This window comes from Lonchura striata, chromosome 4 (assembly GCF_046129695.1).
Source record: "Lonchura striata isolate bLonStr1 chromosome 4, bLonStr1.mat, whole genome shotgun sequence".
In the NCBI taxonomy this organism is placed as follows: domain Eukaryota; kingdom Metazoa; phylum Chordata; class Aves; order Passeriformes; family Estrildidae; genus Lonchura; species Lonchura striata.
The window spans coordinates 46,174,644-46,193,523 of record NC_134606.1 but is presented as its reverse complement, the minus strand read 5'-3'; the positions used below and the strand labels follow the sequence as shown (position 1 = coordinate 46,193,523).

The following is an 18,880-nucleotide window of genomic DNA, read 5'->3' as shown; positions in this document are numbered from 1 at the left end:
AAACTTGCTATAAAATCATTTATGTTTCACTGTTGCATTTTATTGAAAGAATTCATCAAAACATTTAAACATACATGATTTATTCAACATTTAAAAGTAGGTGTAGTAAGATACAGCAGTTATGACTCAGAACATTGGATATAGAAAGACTTAACTGAAGCAGAACCAGGAAACTGATTATTTTTTCCCCAGGAAAGTGGATTAGTGCTGGAAAAGTAAGGTATCTCAAACTTGCTAAAAATCATTTATGTTTCACTGTTGCCTTTTATTGAAAGAATTTATCAAAGCATTCAAACATACACGATTTATAGTAAGATACAGCATTTATGACTCAGAACATTGGATATGGAAAGACTTAACTAAAGCAGAACCAGTAAACCGAGTATTTTTTCCCCAGGAAAGTGGATTAAGACACTTTGCTCAGTTTGAGTTCTCTGTTGTCCCTCAGAGGAACAATTATTAATGTTAAAAAAATAAAAGGAAACATTTGGTTCAAGTCAGCACCACAACTACTGTAGCCATAACAATCCTGTGTTGACCAAGCACCATCACTTTTATGTACCCAATGACAGAGGTATGGCTGATCTTCTCCAGGGCCAAGAGGAGGCCTGATCCAACTCAAAGGCCTGAAGTATGGAGGTTTGCATATGTTATACTTTATAGAGCTGCCTAGAGATGTCCAGCAGCTTTAGCTTTAGAGATACGGACTAGGCAAGCTCACCCTGAGCAAACTTTTGTACATGTTCTCATTGCATTACTACTGTTTTTCTCCTGAGGATGCAAAGTAACAGCAAACTGTAATTGTGCCCCAAGCATAAATTATATTCAAGCAAAAGGAAACCCTTTATTAATCAACCCTGTTTGATTAATCCTATATTAATACTATGTTCTACTCAAGGAATTAAATTACTTTTTAGTGTTGCAAGAAAATGAAAAAAACATTTAAAAAGCCTAGTAAAGCTACAAAAGTTGTGGATTCTGCTGTCCACAAATTTAAAAAGATGCTCTACAAACCATATTCCCTGTAAACTGTGCTATAGGAGCAAGACAAGTTAATCTAATGGAACATTAGACATGTTTTGGAAACAGTAAAATGTGCCATAGTTAGATGGCAATCAAGCAAGACGCTTTTAAGAAAAAAGTAGTCTGGAGCATCAATTTCAGTAAAATCTGAGCACCTTCTAATAGTTTGGCACCATATTTCCTGATATGAATTCCTTGGTGTAATTCTAGCTTTAAAAGTGCTTTAAGATTTTAGAAACTGTGAAGTATAGAAACTGTAGTGTTTGCTCAAAGTGATTCTGGAGACAATCTTGTAGAATATTACATCTCCTCAACTAAGATGGCATTCTCTTTGCTCTGCAGCAAGTAATAGTAATGGTCATCACTGCTAAATAATCTACTTAGATTTTGGATGAAAATACAATTTTTTAGTTAACATTGACGCAAAACAAGGAATCTGTTTCTTCCCTATAGCTTTAATGTCTTTGCACATATGTACTCTGCGACACGATACTTTCCTGTTAACAACAGTAAGAAGTTCTGCAAACTCCAAGGAAGATCCATGCTTCCTAAGGGTCTCACACAAATCTTGGATATACCAGGAGCCATTTATAGGGTCACGATGAGAATAGTAGCCTAGAGTAGAAAAAGGTCATAAAGTTACATCCAAATGTAAATAGTGATAACCTCTTGGAAAAATATTTATCAGAGTCACGTTTGCTAGCTACCATCTATAAGGAATTACTAACGTGTTTAAATCTTACTTTGCCAATTAAACTGCAAATTGTAGATGGGAAACGGCATTGGTACCACTTGTAGTGCTCAGCTAAGAGGAACATGATTCAGGGATTGGTAGCTTACAAGACTGCATCTCTACTTCATAGGAGAGCAGATGGGACTGAGGACAACATGCATGGGGGGACTGGAGAGAACTGCCATGTAGTGCAGGGAAATTTATAAGCCACCAGAATCCTGGAAAAGAGATGGATGTTGGTTGTCAGGAAGCTCAGTCACAAGACTGCTGGCAATGCTTTTGTTTGGCAAATTTAATGCACTTTAATAATTTGATTTCACTTCTTTAGCATATAATGTTCTTTCCCAGACAAGTTGCTACTCATCAGACATGCAAATCAGATTTACACGGAACTGTTCTCATTGTTTGGACTGCAAAATGAAGATGTGTTCAGAGTTGTTACAGTGAAGTATCAGACACCACATCAGAACTCACCTTGTGCCACAGAGTAGCACATGATAAAGTCTGCACCAGCAGGCAGAGTATAGACACCAGCTGTATCCACTTCAGTCTCATTGTCAGGGGATTCACTGCCGTCTGCTGAGTCGTGAGCAATGACTGGATCATCATGTTTGTCACCTCGACAGGCCTGTTGGTGAGAAGTGTTATGTTTGCACCCCTGCTGAGCTCATTGTTAATAGGATAATTCTGATACTAACCAGGGACATTTCTGTTCAGCTAGGTGTGCCACATTACCATGACTCTGCCTTCAGAAAGACCCATTTATTTCTCTGTCACTTAAAATGTTGGGGACAAAGTCCATTGAAAGGTCGAAGATGACCTCAGAATCACTAAGACTGGAAGGGATCTCTTGAGATTATCTAGTCCAACCCCCTGACTCAAGCAGTGTTAGCTACAGCATGTTGTCCAGGACTATGTCCAGTCAGATCTCCATAGGTGGAGACTCCACAGTCTGTATGGGTGACCTCTTCCAGTGTTTGACCATCCTCACAGTAAAAAAAGTGTTTTCTTGTGTTGAGACGAAATTTTGTGTTTTAATTTGTTCCAGTTGCCTCTTAACTTGTCACTTGTTTACCACTGAAAAAAGCCTGTCTCCCTCTTATTCCTTCCCACCAGGTGTTTAGAACAAGGTGTTTGGTAAGATTCCCCTGAGCCATCTCCTCCAAGCTGAACAGTCCAGCTCTCTCAGCCTCTCCTCATATCAAACAAGCTCCAGAGTCCCTTAATCATCTCTGTGGCCCTTTGCAGGACTCACTCCAGTAAGACTGTGTTTTTCTTGAACTGGGAAACTCAGGATTGGACACAATACTTCAAAGGCAGCCTCACCATTGCTGAGTAGAGAGGAAGAATTGCCTCCCTTGCTGGCAAGGCAGTGTTGAATTACTGCTCTGAAGAACAGCCATCATTATATACTGTTACACTTCTGCTCTTAGTGCAGTCTCAAGTGTGTTTTTTGAGGGAAGGTTTTTTGTGAGAAGTCAGTAGTGATCCTGTATTGTCAGTGGTGCAGAAAGGCTACACATGGAGGATAACAAGGTGAGAACACACTCAAAAGATACAAAGGAGCATTATTTCAGAACTACCACTAAAAAAAAGAATCTTCTTATCTTCTTTACAGTGATAAAGTTTCATTTTGATGTTTCTTTTGATTTTCAGAAGTAATTGCTATGCCAGTTGTGCTGGAAAATAACTCAGCTGATGAACTAAGTTAATTTCTTTTTGATGAGTATATATTATAAATGTTTCCAAGTATTACTTAGAACTTAAATATGAAAGTATTTTTTCCATCTTTGGCAGCAGGTTAAAAAAAAAAAGGAAATCTGAGTCCTAATGAAAGGTGAATTAACAATATACTGCTTCTTGCAACAACCCTGTGCCTTATGGAAGCTTGCATTTGGGAATAAAAAGGAAATACTTAGAATTACTCTGTAAACTACTGCAATTACAATCTGCTGAAGGCCAGGTATATATATGAACTTGCTAATTGTAATCTGGATAAAGATGGGATAAAGCCCTGTATGACCTGTTTTGACCCCATCACTCTGCTTTGATCAGGAGGCTGGACCAGAGACCTCCTGATGTACCTCCCAACTTTTGTTCTCCCATGAACCAAAGAAAGAAACAGGAGGTTACATATGGTCTTTATGTGACCACTTAGCACAAATAGTATTCATGAGACAATAAAGCCTTAATTTGATTCTTTGGATTCTACAGAGATGCTGAGTATAGGTCATAGACAAAAAAACCCCAACCAACCAACCAACAACAACAACAGATGAAAATCACTACCAGCACAAAAAAAAAAAAACCAACCAAAAAATGCCACAAAAAAAAAAAAAGAACGGGGAAAAAAACCCAAACACAAAACCCAACTTCACTAAGGATCAAGTAAAGGAACTTGCCTGGAAGGAAGCAATGAAGATACAAAGGTTAGATAGCTTATCAGCTTAGCCTTGGGCTGTGAAGTGTGACCAATAGGAACTGAGCTCAGGCTGCAAAAAACCCTGGTACTGCCTTCTCAGCTATTAAATACACACTGACAGTCAATCTGACATGGGTTTGTGTTTCTTTTTGTAAAATTACTTATTAAATACAGCTGTAATAATAATATTAACAGTAGTATACAATAGGGTTTCTAAAAAAAAAGAGAAGAATCCTTGTCTTAAATGCCTTGTGGAAAGACTGCATCAGGAAAATAGATTTCTATTGCAAGGAAGACACAAGTCAGTGTTAACTTCACTGAATTCAGAAACAGACACCTTACCTGAATTATAAATATCTTTGGTTTTCCTACTAAACTCTGGCACTTGTCTCCTCTGAACATGTCTGTGATGGTCTGAATTTCAATCTTGTCATCATATGCAAAAATGTGACCATCCTCACCATGGCTCAGGAAAACACAGACAAAGCAGTCCGCATTGCTGTGGTCCTCCATAGAGGCTGAAATAGTCAAGTGGTGTTTAAATGACAAAACAGTCATATTCAGGTCTAAAAAACATTGTACATTTGTATCATATCATTGAATCTCCAGTCAGTCATTTTTCAAATGGATGCTATTTTCAGGAAAAGCCATACTGTAGGGATTTCAAGGTGCATTGATTCAACCTGGCTGAAGGGACACTAACCATAAAAAGAAGAATGTAATTATCTTCTCCCAGCTGCGCATACTGTCTTTCAGCTTTCAGTGCCTTAATTAGTTCTCTTCACTGAAGCTTCATTTACATAATAAAATAATAAAATAATAAAATACAATAAAATTACAATAAAATAATTTTCAGTCTAACCTTTCAGTCCTTTTAATGTTAAATTCCTTGTTTACAAAAATTTATTTTAAGTTAAATGAATTGAGAGATTGGAAGAAAAGGTATCTGGGAATTCTGCTGCAATAGACATAAACAATACACAGTCTCTTACCTTCATAAATTCTCTGCTGCACATCTTCTTTTTTCAGGTTGTCAAAAAGTCGGACTTCAAACCCAAGGTCTGTCAAACTATTGTTAGAACAAATCAGTATTAGTAAAAATCTTGCTCAAATTATATATCAATTGCTACCAACTCAGTTTCTTTCCATGTGGAGGAAGTAATATTCTTATTCATTATTTATGAATAAAACTACTAAAGTTGATTTTGAATTCAAACTGGTGTCAAGTAAAGGTCTAATACCTAAAGTTACTTCAAAGAGTTTGCCAAAGAAAGTTCTGGACTCACTGAACTCCTAGGACTTGTGCCAGCAGTTTCTGTGACCTAAAAAAATGTGCCTTGAAGCTTTTTAATTACACCTTTCTTCACCCAAGTTGCATAGCTGCTATGTCTGCAAAATCTTCTGGTCTCTACTTAAACACAAGATTTGGGTAACTCGTTAATATGACCACCATTTCTAAAATTCAGACTTTTTTTACGCATTAGTAGAGCAACCAAGTTTCTTACATGCATTTCAGATTGTTTCTATCTGCCCACGTCCCACGACGGTCTTGCAGCTTTAAATGCCAAAAAAAGTGCTCGTGATTGAAGATTAATGCAAGTCCTCTTCTTTGATGGTTCATTTTGTACTCCTCTGCAGGATCAAGTGATTGTCTGCTGCCACAGATGGAAAACATTCTTGGTAAATGAGGCTGTTTCATTAGTTAAGGCACATAATGGTGCATTTCAGACATGGCTCCAATTCTCCATGTTATGTGCTTAGCTAAATATTAATATAATTGGCCAATACACATGTACTTATTTGGAATTGTAGCTGTCTGTGATTTACTTCAAGTTTTGCTAAGTCAATCAAGTGCTGCATTGTAATCAATAGACTGACTATTGATTGGGATGAGGTGCTAAGTGTAGCATATCTTGCAGAAGGAAAACAAATGTTTGTTATTTACCCTAATGAAATGAAAGCTATGACAATTTAATTTGACAAGTTTAAGTTGACAAGTTCATCTAAGCTTTTAGCAACCAGCCCACAAAATCCTGAAGTTGAAGGACAGAGGTCTTCTTAAGAACAGAACAGATGACCTACCCAGCTTCTAAGTAGAGGACTTTATCATGGCAGCAAACACATAGAATACCTGTGTGTTTGGGAGTAGCATTCTGCAATTTTATTGGTTTATGAGCAAAACACAGCAGAGGATGTGTGACAGCACACTCTGGACTTGGCTGTGGACCCACAGTCATGCCAACACACTTGGACCCAAAAGATCCTACATGTTGACATGGCTGTAATTAGAAAGACAAAGCAGACAGTCTTTCTGCTTTTGTAGTTATCAATGCAGAAAACAGAAACCGAAACAGTTCTGGCAACAGTTCTGGCAACAAACAGGTCCAGAGTTCGAGGTACACGGATGTATGACAATCCAGGTCATGCTGCCCTAGGACTGGCTCTGGTCAAAGCTGTTATTTTTGCCACATTAATACTTTCTTTCATGCTATGGAATATTCAGGTTTGGTGCAATTACAGGAGAAAGTTGCTTAGAATATTTGCCTGCAGGTGTTGAAGATCATAGTTTCATCAGCAAATGCTTTTGTTTCCCAGCAAAATTACCATTGTTACACATAGACTATCTCTGCTTCTCCACTTTGTTATGAGAATCCCCTTAATGAAACATCTTTATGTAATGTCTACATAAGAATTCAGACAGAGAACAGGAATTTAGGATGACTGTTTAAAGTCAGAGAGGTTCTACAATGTTGGCTGGAGAACCAATAAGAGAAGTTCAGTGCTTCATCACATTCTTCCCATTCTTAGTACCAAACATGGTAAAATGCAATTCTAACCTTGTTATTATGAACAATTTCACCTGTGCCAGTACTAGATTTTTTTCAGATTTTGGCAGTTTATCTTCCTTAGGATTTGGCTAGGTGCATGGCTAGTGGGGATTTTGGACAGTTTGGTCACTGGATCCTGTGAATGACCATTGAAGAAATGATTCCCTGAGTTGTTCTTTCTCTACTCAGCTGTATGAATGAGGTAAAGTTATCAGGCAGATAGTTTACTCTTTTCAGGGCTTTCATGGAATCACTGTTCCATGGTCCATTTCCCCTCCTTCCAGAGGAATACGTTCCTGTGCTACAATCTACCACTTAGTCTGTCCAGTGTCTCCTTAGATTGTGATGGTCTTTGCACATTGCCTACAATAAAAAAAGAACACTCCTCATAGTCCCTTCCACATGCCTTCACAACTGCAGCTGGTGTAGCTAAAACAACTAACATGTTTTGTAAGTGGGTGGAGTCAAATCAAATAATTCTATCCAATTCTTAACAAAAACCAGAAAACCCTGCACTGACTCAGTCCCTTGGGACATCTCTGTCATTGCCACCAGAACTTTACCTTATATTCAATGCATCTACTTCCGTGATGTTCTCATTTCCATCTGTTAGAGAAATCAAGAAGTTATTTGGCCACAAACTAATTTATTATAAACAAACAAACCCAATTTGATTGAATGCATCCAGCCTTAAAGTTTAGCTTTTAATGTGAACCAAAAGCTCATTTAGCTCATTCATCAAGTAAGTAGGCATGCAGGTAAACAGCCTCATTAGTGTTTGTCTGCATGCACAACTTTTGGAGGTTGTTCTGGAAGTTTTGACTTCAGCAGTCTGGATTTCAGGTGGTCAAGACATGCATATTTTCTATCTGTGTATCTGTACCTATATAAACATATTCAGAGATTATGATTTAATATAACTAACTAGCTGGGTGTATTTTTTAAAATAGACTAACTCAATAGTTAAAATTTTACATAACTTAAAAATACATTGGTGTTTCTTTTCTTTCATTAACGTTACTAATACAAAGCTGAGCATTCTCTTTAAGGTTGGATGCAGCACATGAGTCACACCAGACATTCTAAGAGCTATTGACAACTGAGAAGATGCAAGATTTAAACTTTTTCTTCTGTTGAACTATACAGACTTTAATCACCTCTAATACAGAATAAACATGAAAGTAACAGTGTGGAAACAAGCAACATGCACATCTTGGGAGTGTGTAGAACTGCAAATTTGCAGTTAGGCCAAAATACTTGTTCCTCTTACTTATGCATCTCAGTGGGCTATTAAATCATTGCTCCTACTGGTAAAGACTAACTACCACATTATGAGAACTATACACAACACTGTACCTGTGGTGGGTAACGTAGGTCTGCTATCCAGCTGGACATGGCCTGCAATTTTAAGAAGAGTCACACGTTCATGTATTTTGCAAACTACTTTGCACATACAATACTAGCTTTTCACATCTATTTTTCAAATGTTATTAAGGCCTTCTGCAAAACTAACATAGCTATGTATTGATAGAGGACAAAAGTTCTTGTGATCCACTCCCCCCAAAACTGATCATAAAATTTTATAGTCATCAAACTTTAAGACAGAAAATGTAGACATAGGAGGACTAGAATTCCTGGGCTACAGGAAACTAGTAAAATATGGGTTTCCTGTTAATTTAATGCTGTTTAGTTCCTTCCTAGTCTTTGGTCTTTCATTGTTACTCTCATATTGCAGCTTCATTCACATAAACATTATTTGAATTATGATTTTTGAAAAGCTGTTTTTGTTACACAGAAGCAAGCTTGTGACAGACATTTTCTGTCTTAAAGTTCTAAAATCTGATTGAGACTAACAGGACTACTTGTGTTTAATTTCATGAAGGTGGATTGCTTCAAAGGAATCACAGGTCTATTATCAAGACCAAAGGGCAAGGCAGTTAGAAACAACCGCGTGGCACACAGAAGTCCCTTTAAGCCTAGCTGCATTTCTGGGAAGCCAGCTCAGGTTTTGCTGCCCTGACTTTTCCTGCCCTCCTGTTACATGCACGGGACCTTCCCTGCTTCCCTATCCCGCTGCCCTGCCAGAGAGCGGGAGGGGATTTCCCCTGGGCAGCATCCATTGGATTTATTGCAAATCCACAAACTTCCTCCTTGGTCGCTGCCGTCCTTTGCCCCGCACCTTCCCCGTTCCCTTCCTCCTCCGGAAGGAAATGTTATTGTTACATCTTATAATGCTGGCTTTTTGCAAGTATTAAAATAGATTTTAGGTGTGTAATGCTAAAGTAACTTAGTTATATAGACTTTATTTCTTTTGTTATGCTTAATGAAATAGCTGATATAAGTATGCTTGTGTTAAAATGCCTGCTTGGATGGGATAACATCCAATGAACATATGAAGAAGACACTTGCTACAGATATGCCAGCTATCAACATTCACTATCTGAGGACAAGTGTGGACCAACACCTGAAAACTGGAGGTGATAAAAATGTACCAAAATCACAGCCAAGGAATCCCCATGCTCTAAAAAGGCGGATCCAAACTAAAGGTTTCTTGGAATATGTAAACTAGCCTGGAGGAAAAGTTTACTATGCATAATTGCTTGTATTGAATATGATGCAATAGATGTAATGGCTGATGTAAGGGGTACCACCGAAGATAAGTGTGGTCTTGCCTGAGGGCCAAGATGCACCCGGCCGTAATAACCTTTGCTCTATGCTCCTTGTCTCCTATTGCCCTTGATTAAACTTTTTAAGTTTTCACAGGAGAGTGAAAGTGTTTTTCACAGAAAGGACGGAAGCAAAGCCCCCGCTCCCCGCGAGCGCCCTGCGGGCAGCGCTCCCGCTCGGGGGAAGCCGGGGCGCTCCGGGCGGGCAGCGCTCCCTCTCTGGAGGAAGCCGGGGCGCTCCGGGCGGGCAGCGCTCCCTCTCTGGAGGAAGCCGGGGCGCTCCGGGCGGGCAGCGCTCCCTCTCTGGAGGAAGCCGGGGCGCTGGGAGCGGGCAGCGCTCCCTCTCTGGAGGAAGCCGGGGCGCTCCGGGCGGGCAGCGCTCCCGCTCGGGGGAAGCCGGGGCGCTCCGGGCGGGCAGCGCTCCCTCTCTGGAGGAAGCCGGGGCGCTCCGGGCGGGCAGCGCGGCCGCCCCGGCCCCTCGCAGCCCTCCCCCGCCCCGCTCCGCGCTGCTCCGGCAGGAACCCGCCCGGCGGCGCGGACTGACCCGGGCTTTCCCCCCACGTCCCCTCCGCACACTCACCCGCCGGCGGCCGCCGCTCCGAGCCCGACATCGCCGTGGAACAAGGCTGCACACCAACCCCAGCCCAGCCGTCCCTTCTCTCCGTCTTCCGGGCTCCCCCCGGTCAGCCCGGCCCCGCGCCTTTTGTTTGCGCGGGCCGCCTCCCCAGGGCCGGGGCGGAGCCGAGCCAGCGCCAGGGTGAGGTGTTAAACGCGCTGTGTGACCCTTGTGCTCCTGGGGTGCTGCTTCAGAGACCGTGGTCGAGGAACTGCACCGGCTTGTACAAAACCACCGTCCTGAAATACGGTGACAGCCTCCCGTATTCACTTAGTTTAAATTTTGCAAAACTGTACTCAAATTCCCATTTCAGACACATAGTGTTTTCTTTCCTGAACGGCTCCTATTCCTCAAACTGCGTTTCCATTCGGGCACCCGCACACAACCCTTGAGAGGTTTGGATGTGTGGATCATCCTGCAGCTTTGCTCTGTTCTTGCTCTAGTTCTATCTGATGATTTCGGAACTCAGTGACAAGGTATTGACCAGAGTGCCCAGGTGTCTTAACGAGTATTCCCCAACCGGGAATTATGTGGCACTTACCGGTGGCTGATCGATCGCATAATATGTTTCTAAACCAAAGCCAATGACAAAAACCCCTTCTTCTGTGTAAGAGCTTTAGAGATTGTACCCAAAAAGGGATCTGAATTTTTTATCCAGACTACTTTTAGGGAGATAAACTCAGATATGAATGTGCACTTCAAGGAGTGCTGCTACAAGCACAAAAAGAAGCAGATTTAGAGTGGCATTTTTACCTGGTCTGGTTTTACTCAGGCTTCCTGCATGGGTACAGATTTTAGACAAGACGTCTCCCTTTGATTAAAGGAGCCATGAGGCATTAATTGCCTTCGCTTGTTTTTGTCTTGTTTTGACTTGTTACCTTACACTGCCGGTATGCAGCTGGATCAAGAGAGAACTTTGTTTCAGTTATCTTTGTGCATACTCTAGTCAGAATGTGACTATCACAAAGTTTGCGTCTTATATTGAGTAACATTTACACCCCTACCAAACAGACTAATTTTTTGCCAACTGCAGATCCCAGCTCTCACAGCTCACACTAGAGCTGCCCCTGAACCCACTGGCAGCCAGACTCTCGTGTGAAGTTCTGCAGCTGCAGAACCAAAATCCAGGACTCTGTCAGCCGTGTTCCTCAGTCGAAAAGTTTGCCTAGATCCTTGTAAGACAGTTTTCTTCTCCTTTGTTTTGCTGGAGGCTAAGAGCAGGCTCAGCCACTGTTGATTCACTCTTATCTTGATCACAGTGTGTGCAGCCCGAGGTAGTGTGCTGGGCTGGTGTGCATTTTCAGCTCATTTTAATACATAAAAGTTTTATTGTGAGACGTGCCTATAAGTTGAGAAACTTTTAGATTGTAGGTGGGTATTTTTTGGAAGAAGCATTAAGGATGGGAACTACAGGATGATAAAGTTAGTTTGATTGTGAGCACACTGCTGTACAGTATTACTGACTACACAAAAACATGCAGTATTAAATTAAATGAGCCGCTGTCTATAGTATTGTTATGCTTCAATCTAACACAAAGCTAAACACCACGGAGCTGTTCACTCACTGCCCCCAGTGGGATGAAGGAGAAAATCGGAAAAAAAGGCAAAGACAGTTTAAAGGATAGAAAAGGAGGGGAAAATAGTAACAAAAGGATATACAAGACAAGTGACAGACAGTACAGTTGCTCACTGCCCACTGATTGATGCCCAGCTAGTCTCCAAGGAGTGATCAGTGCCCCTCCCTGGCCAACTATCCCCAGTTTTATTGTTCAGCATGATTCCATATGGTGTGGGCTACCCCTTGGGTCAGCTGGAGTCTGCTGACCTGGCTGGGTCTGCTCCCAAATCCTTGTGTACATTGGCCTCCTCGCTGGCAGGGCAGCAGAACCTGTGATTTATCAACATTATTCTCATCCTCAAACTAAAACACAGCATTGTATCAGCTGCTAAGGAAAACATTAACTATAACTGCCACAACCAGGACAAGCATTACATTTTTCATATATTTATAAATATGTAAGTTCTTAAATGAACTTTAGGTCCTAGGGGTGATAGCTAGCCTTCATCTTAGGACTATGGTCTGCAAAATGCATTTTGTATAACTTGCAGGTAACTCTATAATCAGGGATTTCTGTTAAAGGAAAAGCTTGTGCAAAGTAAAGACTACCTGGAAGAAGTGAAATGCCTCCTTGTGGTTTGCAAGCAGAACTATCAAAGTGCTATCCAGCAGTATTAAAGCTCTTTTTAGTGTTTTACATGGTTTGAGAGAAACTCCAGGAGGCTTTCATGGTATAATTACAGGTCAGTACAGGAGGGAACAAAACCCAGCTCCTTCCAACAGTGAAAATTTTGTGTTGTTGTGGTTCAACCTCAGCCATTGTACATACACAGGCAGACAAGGAATGGGGAGAAGGAGAATTAGAAAAAAGTATAACTCATGGGTTTAGGTAAGAACACTTCAGTAACTGAAATAAAGTAAACAAATGAAAATAATAGTAAAAATTAAAATTATATATAGAGAGATGAACACTAAGCTCTAGGGACAAACAAAAAACACAACTGGTAAAGAAAATCCACAAAATTATATCACATTATAGTCCATGAGTCCAGTGAATTTTATGCATTTAATTTCTCCACAGATGCAATATTTTAATTTTTATTCAACTTCTGTGAATAATTAAAGCAAATAATTATCTTTATAACAGAAGACCTAATGCAGAAGTTAACTAAGGACTGACACCTGTAGATAAGCAACAAGTACAGGGAGTACAGAGAACAAATGCAAAATAATTCAGGCATCAGGTGATTTTAGCTAGAGAAGTCAGAGAGGGAACAAGTAACAGAAGTACAAGCTTATATATTCATCAGCCTCACAGAGGGCATCATAAATAAATTTGTTTTTTGGGCACTCTGATCTTAACTGTGGAACTTGCTTTTAGTTTTCATCAGAACACACTAAATGAAAGCAAAGATGAATACAGTACCCAAGTTGTGCCACAACAGAAATATAAATCAACATATTTGTACATATATCCTTTCCGTTCATATAATACACAGCACAAAATGTTTTATTCAAAACCAGACATTTGATGAATTTTTAAAAAACAATACAGAAACTACATTTCACCATTCTGTCAAATCAAAAGTATATCCTTAGGCTGCAAACTGTTCATTTTACTGGACAGTCCTTAAAAGGATCAATGTATTTGATCTGAAAGGTGCTGCAATAGTAAGGCATCGATATAGAATCAGGTAGAAAGATGTAGTGCATGTACCTTGGCTTGGGGCGTTTTCCTGGCTTTTTAACAACAAACCTGCAGGACCACAAACATGAGAGAGAACTCAAGGCAACTGCAGCAGAAACACGCAGGTGTAGGCTATGTAAGATGTCTCATACTGGTACACACAACACACTCTTTCCTGTTGAACCCATCAGATGCTTCAACTACTAGTAAACCTAAAATTTGACCTGTATTAAAAATCACCTGAGAATTCCATATAACTCTTTGGTGCCTCTGATGTCTCCACTGTGGAGTCTTCCTGGGAACATTAAAATGGCACCAGTGTTTTACAACAGCACATACAGGTGCACATACACCAAAGGAAAACAGTTTCAGTTCCCAAGCTTCTGGCATAAACTGGAGAGAAGGACGACTTGTTTCTTTTTTACATGAATGAGAATATCATAGTGATCCTCAAATCAGTAAATTCATGTCGGTGTTTAATGTATCACTGTCTGAAAAGTCTAAAGGTTTGTAACCAAAGCCTTGCTTCATTTTGCCTGGATCTTTGGCTTTATTCTACACCATGATATCTTGGTGTCTTCTTTCAGAGATCTGTCTTGCCCTCATAATGACACATACAAGCAGCTCTCTGGCTGTCCAGGTATGGTTTGCATCCCAAATGTATAACTGCATCAAACAGCAGCTGAACAGTTGATTCACAAGCTGCAAGCAAAGAAGAGTTCAGTTAAAAAGTACTCTTCAAGTGGAATATGAAACTAACAGGAGAAAACTCTAGCAAATTGAGAATGACACTAAGAAAGAAGCAATCTTCTCTGGGCGAAGCAAATAGATTCTCAAATGAAAGACTGAACCAACACACAGTCATTTAAATTTTGAGTAAAGATTTTTTTATATGCCAAACAAAATGAAAATTCATTGCACATGGATTGTTATCTGTGTTGGAAACATCCTGAGTCTTGGAAGATGAAAGAGCTGGTTATGGTTCTCACTCTTTGCATCCCAATTGATGTGGAGGTTGCTATCTTTAACATCAGCTCAAAAGAATTGAACAACTATTCACCAGTTCTGACACTGAAGACTAACACGACGATTTATTTAGAGTTAAATAAATTTAAGAAGTTTAAACAACACAAGGTTGTTCTAAAACCTTACTGCTCTCAGTGGCAGTATTTACTATGAAAGTGACATTGTCCAAGTTAAAAAGCGGTTATGTCTTGTACCCATTAGATCTAAGACAATGACCATAATAAATATAATATGGCCTGCTACAGAGAAACCTAACATTTATTCACTAGGGGACAGCCTACTACTACTAATTAACTACTACTACTACTACTACTATTAACTACTTCCACTATGACAGTATATTATTTTAACACCTTATTTCACAACAGGGAAAGATTCCATATTTTCCTACAGTTTACTAGCAACCACACATAGAAGTTTAGAAATCACCCAGCAGAACAGTCATGTCAAAGCTATGTTACAGTAAATACAAGAATTACACATGCATTTTGATCAAGTTGTATTCCCATATTCATACTCCCAAATGGGTGGCATTATTTTTTCTCCAAAAGTTAAAACTAACCTCAACTCAAAGTTAGTATTAATGCTGATCATTTTGCTATGCTGTGTCACTGCTCTGCTGTACAAGCATCTGGGCTGCACAGCAGAGGGACAGAACAAAGCATCCTTCAGCAGCTTATGAAAACGTGGCCTTGCTGCACTGCACAAAGATTCTTTGCCAAGTTAAGCTCAGGTTAAACTTGAAAAAAAAAATAAAGGCTTTTTCACCCTTACCCTGGACACTCTCTGAGATTCCAAGCGTTTTCTGCACATCTCTGCAAATTTTTGAGAGGCAGGTCTGAAACTGCTCATCACAATCATTTTTTTTGTTGCCACAAGTATCATAGCATCTGTCATGGTGATTGCAGCACCTTGTCATTGATGGGATACCGATGTCAAACTGTGAAGAAAACACACACACACCTCCATTGGTATTCCAGCATAAGAAAAACATAGCCTATGGACACACTGTAACAGTTAAAAATTAAAACTAATATGATGGGTTGAGATAAAGACAGTTTAAGAGATGAATCAAAGAAGACAAAAATGTCCCAAAATAAGCAGTGCAAAAAGCATTCAGCAAATTTCAAAGCAGAGGAGATACCAAGCCAGCCTCTGGGCAGCAGCCACCTGGAAGTCATACACAGCTCTGCAATGACTCCTTCCCCACCTTCTCCCACTGCTCCAGTTTTTATTGCTGAGCACCACTCTACAGTATGGAATATCCCTCTGTTCAGTGTAGCTCTGCCCTATCCAGCCTCTTGCCCAGCCCCGGCCTACACTCTGGGGTGGTGGATGGGCAGAGCAAGGGAAAAAAGAGAAAGTCCCAAAGCTGGAGGATAACAAGCTGACTCCTATTTTCTTTCTAGCATTAAGGAAAAAGGGTTAGTGTCAGTAAGGAGAGCAAGAGTCATAGCCAAACTCTCCACTCTCACACAGCTACAGCTGCAGTTACACAATGCTTTCAAGACTGTGTAAACAGAATTCTAAACCAAACACTCAAAACCCAAGAAATTTATCATCATTACATTTTATGCTTGTAATCTTTGAAAATGTTTATGCTATGTTCATTTACAATACTAACACTTCCCATATGTTGTTACCAGAGCATGTGTTAGGAGCTGATAAGAACAGGGACCTTGTATATGAATGCTGTCTCAGAAGGGGGGATGGAAAAAATCATCTACATTGAGGAAAACGACACACAAAGGAGCCCCAAAATGGAAATACTTACCTGAACTCCAAATAGAGGGGATCCACAGCCATTTGGTGGTGATGGTTTATATTCATAGCGAGGAACGGGCCTTGATCCTGAAAAAGGTAATTTGTCATGTCTCAAATAGATTTTTTTGAACAGGATTTTAGTAGTTTTAAAACTCACCACAGACATTTGTTTGGCTCAAGACAGTATCAGTTGTATTTTTAACTTAAACATATATTCAGGCACCTGCATATCAACAATTCTTTCAAAATTACAACTTAGGGGTACTAAGACATTTTTTTTAGAAAGGGAGACAAGGCACCTGAGCAAGTATCAGTGTTTGCTTCCTAAGTTAAAAAAAAATTACTAAAATGGATGTGTTGGTTAAGTATGGTCAATATATAGGACTATATTATCAGAGTACTTTAGTGTAAGTTCATAAATACTTCTGTGCTCTATATGCAACAAACAGTAGTTCTCTGATTTTTTTATCTTAACTGGGATGAAACATCATTCTTATTTCTACAGCTGTAACATCCATAGAATTTGAATTAGTAGAGACTGCTAAACTCACATCCCCCTGAACACTCGCTAGTGCAGCAAACCAAAGAATTCTGCATCCCAAGTTAAGAAAGACTGTGGAGTTAATTTGAAAAATTAACCCCAGCCATTTGAAAATTTGAAAATTCAAATTAACCCAGTTAATTTGAAAAATTAACTCCATTAATTCATTTCATTATTGGAAACATTCTGAAGCCACAGTTAAATGTAATAGGGAAAAAAAAAAAACACATTTGAAAGATTCATATTTTAGTACCGAGTGTAAGTATCAGTGTCCTGGCTACTCTTGTAGAGCCAGCCAGACTTATTCCCTGACTTAACAAATATTCTCACACACTATACTGGGGTGATGTGATTCCATCACGACAGGCTATGCCAGCCTCCCATTCTGGGGGGCTCTTGAGGTGCCAGTGAAAAGCCTGGAAAGAAATCCCGTTTCGGAAGCACTGCCTGCCTGGCACCGGGAATGGGCACAGCACGGGAGGTTATCACAGAATGGGTCAGGCTGGAAGGCACCGCAGTAAGTCATCTGGTTGATGCTTGAGTAGGGTCAGCCTAATAATAATAGTCTAATGTAATAGTAATAATGATAATTATGATGATGATGATGATGATAATAACAATAACCTTCATCATCTATCAGGTCATGCCAACTTGAGCTGCCTCAATTACTGTTCGGGTAAATCAGGCAGCTGAAGCGCAGGGAAGCAGCACAGGTGTCCTCTGCTGGTAGCAGCAGGACATTTACGAACAGCAGGATGCATTCCTTCCACTGCCAAACGCGGCTGCCATTAAAACCTGCTATTCAAGCGTGACTTCGAAACAACATATCCCATAGCTCAGATTTAAGCTATTCTGTCCCAAACCGAAATGTTCAGGAGTGCTCGTAAATAACCAGCCGGGAGTGAGCTATTCTTCCCTCTCCAGGGTTTTTCCCTGGACACACCAGCTGCAGATCTGACACTAATAAGCCTTTCTCCAAGGCAAACATCTTGGAGACGTTTAAAAGGAGCTACTAAACCGTGGCGCTTAGAGAACTGCTTACGTGCACACAGGCTCCGTACACCTTACACACGTATTTACACACGCGTACACGCGCGAGTTCGCTCGCCGCGGCCACACACGGATTTACGGGCACGCAGGCGGGAGAACTCCAGCGAGGCGTGCCCGGGACAAGGGTCGCGCCGCCGGCCGCGCTCACCGTCGCTGCACTTGTACTGGCAGAGCCCGTCCTCGCCGCCCAGCAGGTCCAGGGCCGCGTTCAGGTACGTGTCGATCTTGTGCACGCCATTGCGGATCGTCTTCAGCGTCATCCGCCAGTCCGGGCTCTGCGGCGCCTCCTGGCCCCGCGCCGGCCGCCGGGCGCAGGCCGCGACCAGCAGCAGCAGCAGCGGGGGCAGCAGCCACAGCCGGGCCGGGGCCATGCCGAGCCCGCTACGCCGCCAGCCGGGCCGGGGCCATGCCGAGCCCGCTACGCCGCCTTCTCCGCCGCCACCGCCGGCGCGGCCGCCATGACCCCCGCGCCCCGCCCGTGCGCCGCCCGCGGGGAGGGGCTTCCCCGGCCGTGTCCTCCTGCTGTGTCCCCTCTGCCTGTCCCCTGTGCCGTGTCCCCTCTGCTGTGCCACCTCTGCCATGTCCGCTCTGCCTGTCCCCTGTGCCGTGTCCCCTCTGCTGTGCCACCTCTGCCCTGTCCCCTCTGCCTGTCCCCTGTGCCGTGTCCCCTCTGCTGTGCCACCTCTGCCCTGTCCTCTCTGCCTGTCCCCTGTGCCCTGTCCCCTCTGCTGTGCCACCTCTGCCATGTTCTTCTCTCTGCCTGTCCCCTGTGCCGTGTCCCCTCTGCTGTGCCACCTCTGCCATGTCCTCTCTGCCTGTCCCTGTGCCGAGCAGGGCCCCGCAGGTACCGAGTTTTGTGATGATGCTGGGTGTGAAGGAAAGGGGCCATGTTCATACATGTGCGTGGCTCTCATAATATCAACAGTGCGAGGAGAGGTTGTCGAGCAGAGCATAATGAGTGTATCT

General features: G+C 41.6%; 2 protein-coding genes across 3 annotated transcripts; both read right to left on the bottom strand.

Annotated features, from left to right (window-relative positions):
* Window positions 1-18: 18 nt before the first annotated feature.
* On the bottom strand, window positions 19-10,393 carry CASP6 (caspase 6). 2 transcript variants are annotated; one of them, XM_021525477.3, is made up of 8 exons: window positions 10,253-10,393; window positions 8,363-8,404; window positions 7,570-7,612; window positions 5,684-5,833; window positions 5,171-5,247; window positions 4,521-4,696; window positions 2,231-2,384; window positions 19-1,638 (listed from the first exon to the last, which is right to left on the bottom strand). In XM_021525477.3, exons 1-8 carry the CDS (start codon window positions 10,281-10,283, stop codon window positions 1,400-1,402), a joined length of 912 nt encoding a protein of 303 aa, XP_021381152.1. In that variant the 5' UTR covers window positions 10,284-10,393; the 3' UTR covers window positions 19-1,399. The 2 variants fall into 2 exon arrangements, with proteins under 2 accessions (XP_021381152.1, XP_021381153.1); XM_021525478.3 differs by having other exon boundaries at window positions 5,684-5,830; window positions 10,253-10,392.
* A 2,500-nt stretch (window positions 10,394-12,893) lies between these two features.
* Window positions 12,894-18,341, bottom strand: PLA2G12A (phospholipase A2 group XIIA). The gene is made up of 4 exons (XM_021525474.2): window positions 18,063-18,341; window positions 16,334-16,410; window positions 15,334-15,499; window positions 12,894-14,235 (listed from the first exon to the last, which is right to left on the bottom strand). The coding sequence occupies exons 1-4, from the start codon at window positions 18,283-18,285 to the stop codon at window positions 14,117-14,119; spliced, it is 585 nt and encodes a 194-aa protein (XP_021381149.2). The 5' UTR covers window positions 18,286-18,341; the 3' UTR covers window positions 12,894-14,116.
* Between the last annotated feature and the right edge of the window lie 539 nt (window positions 18,342-18,880).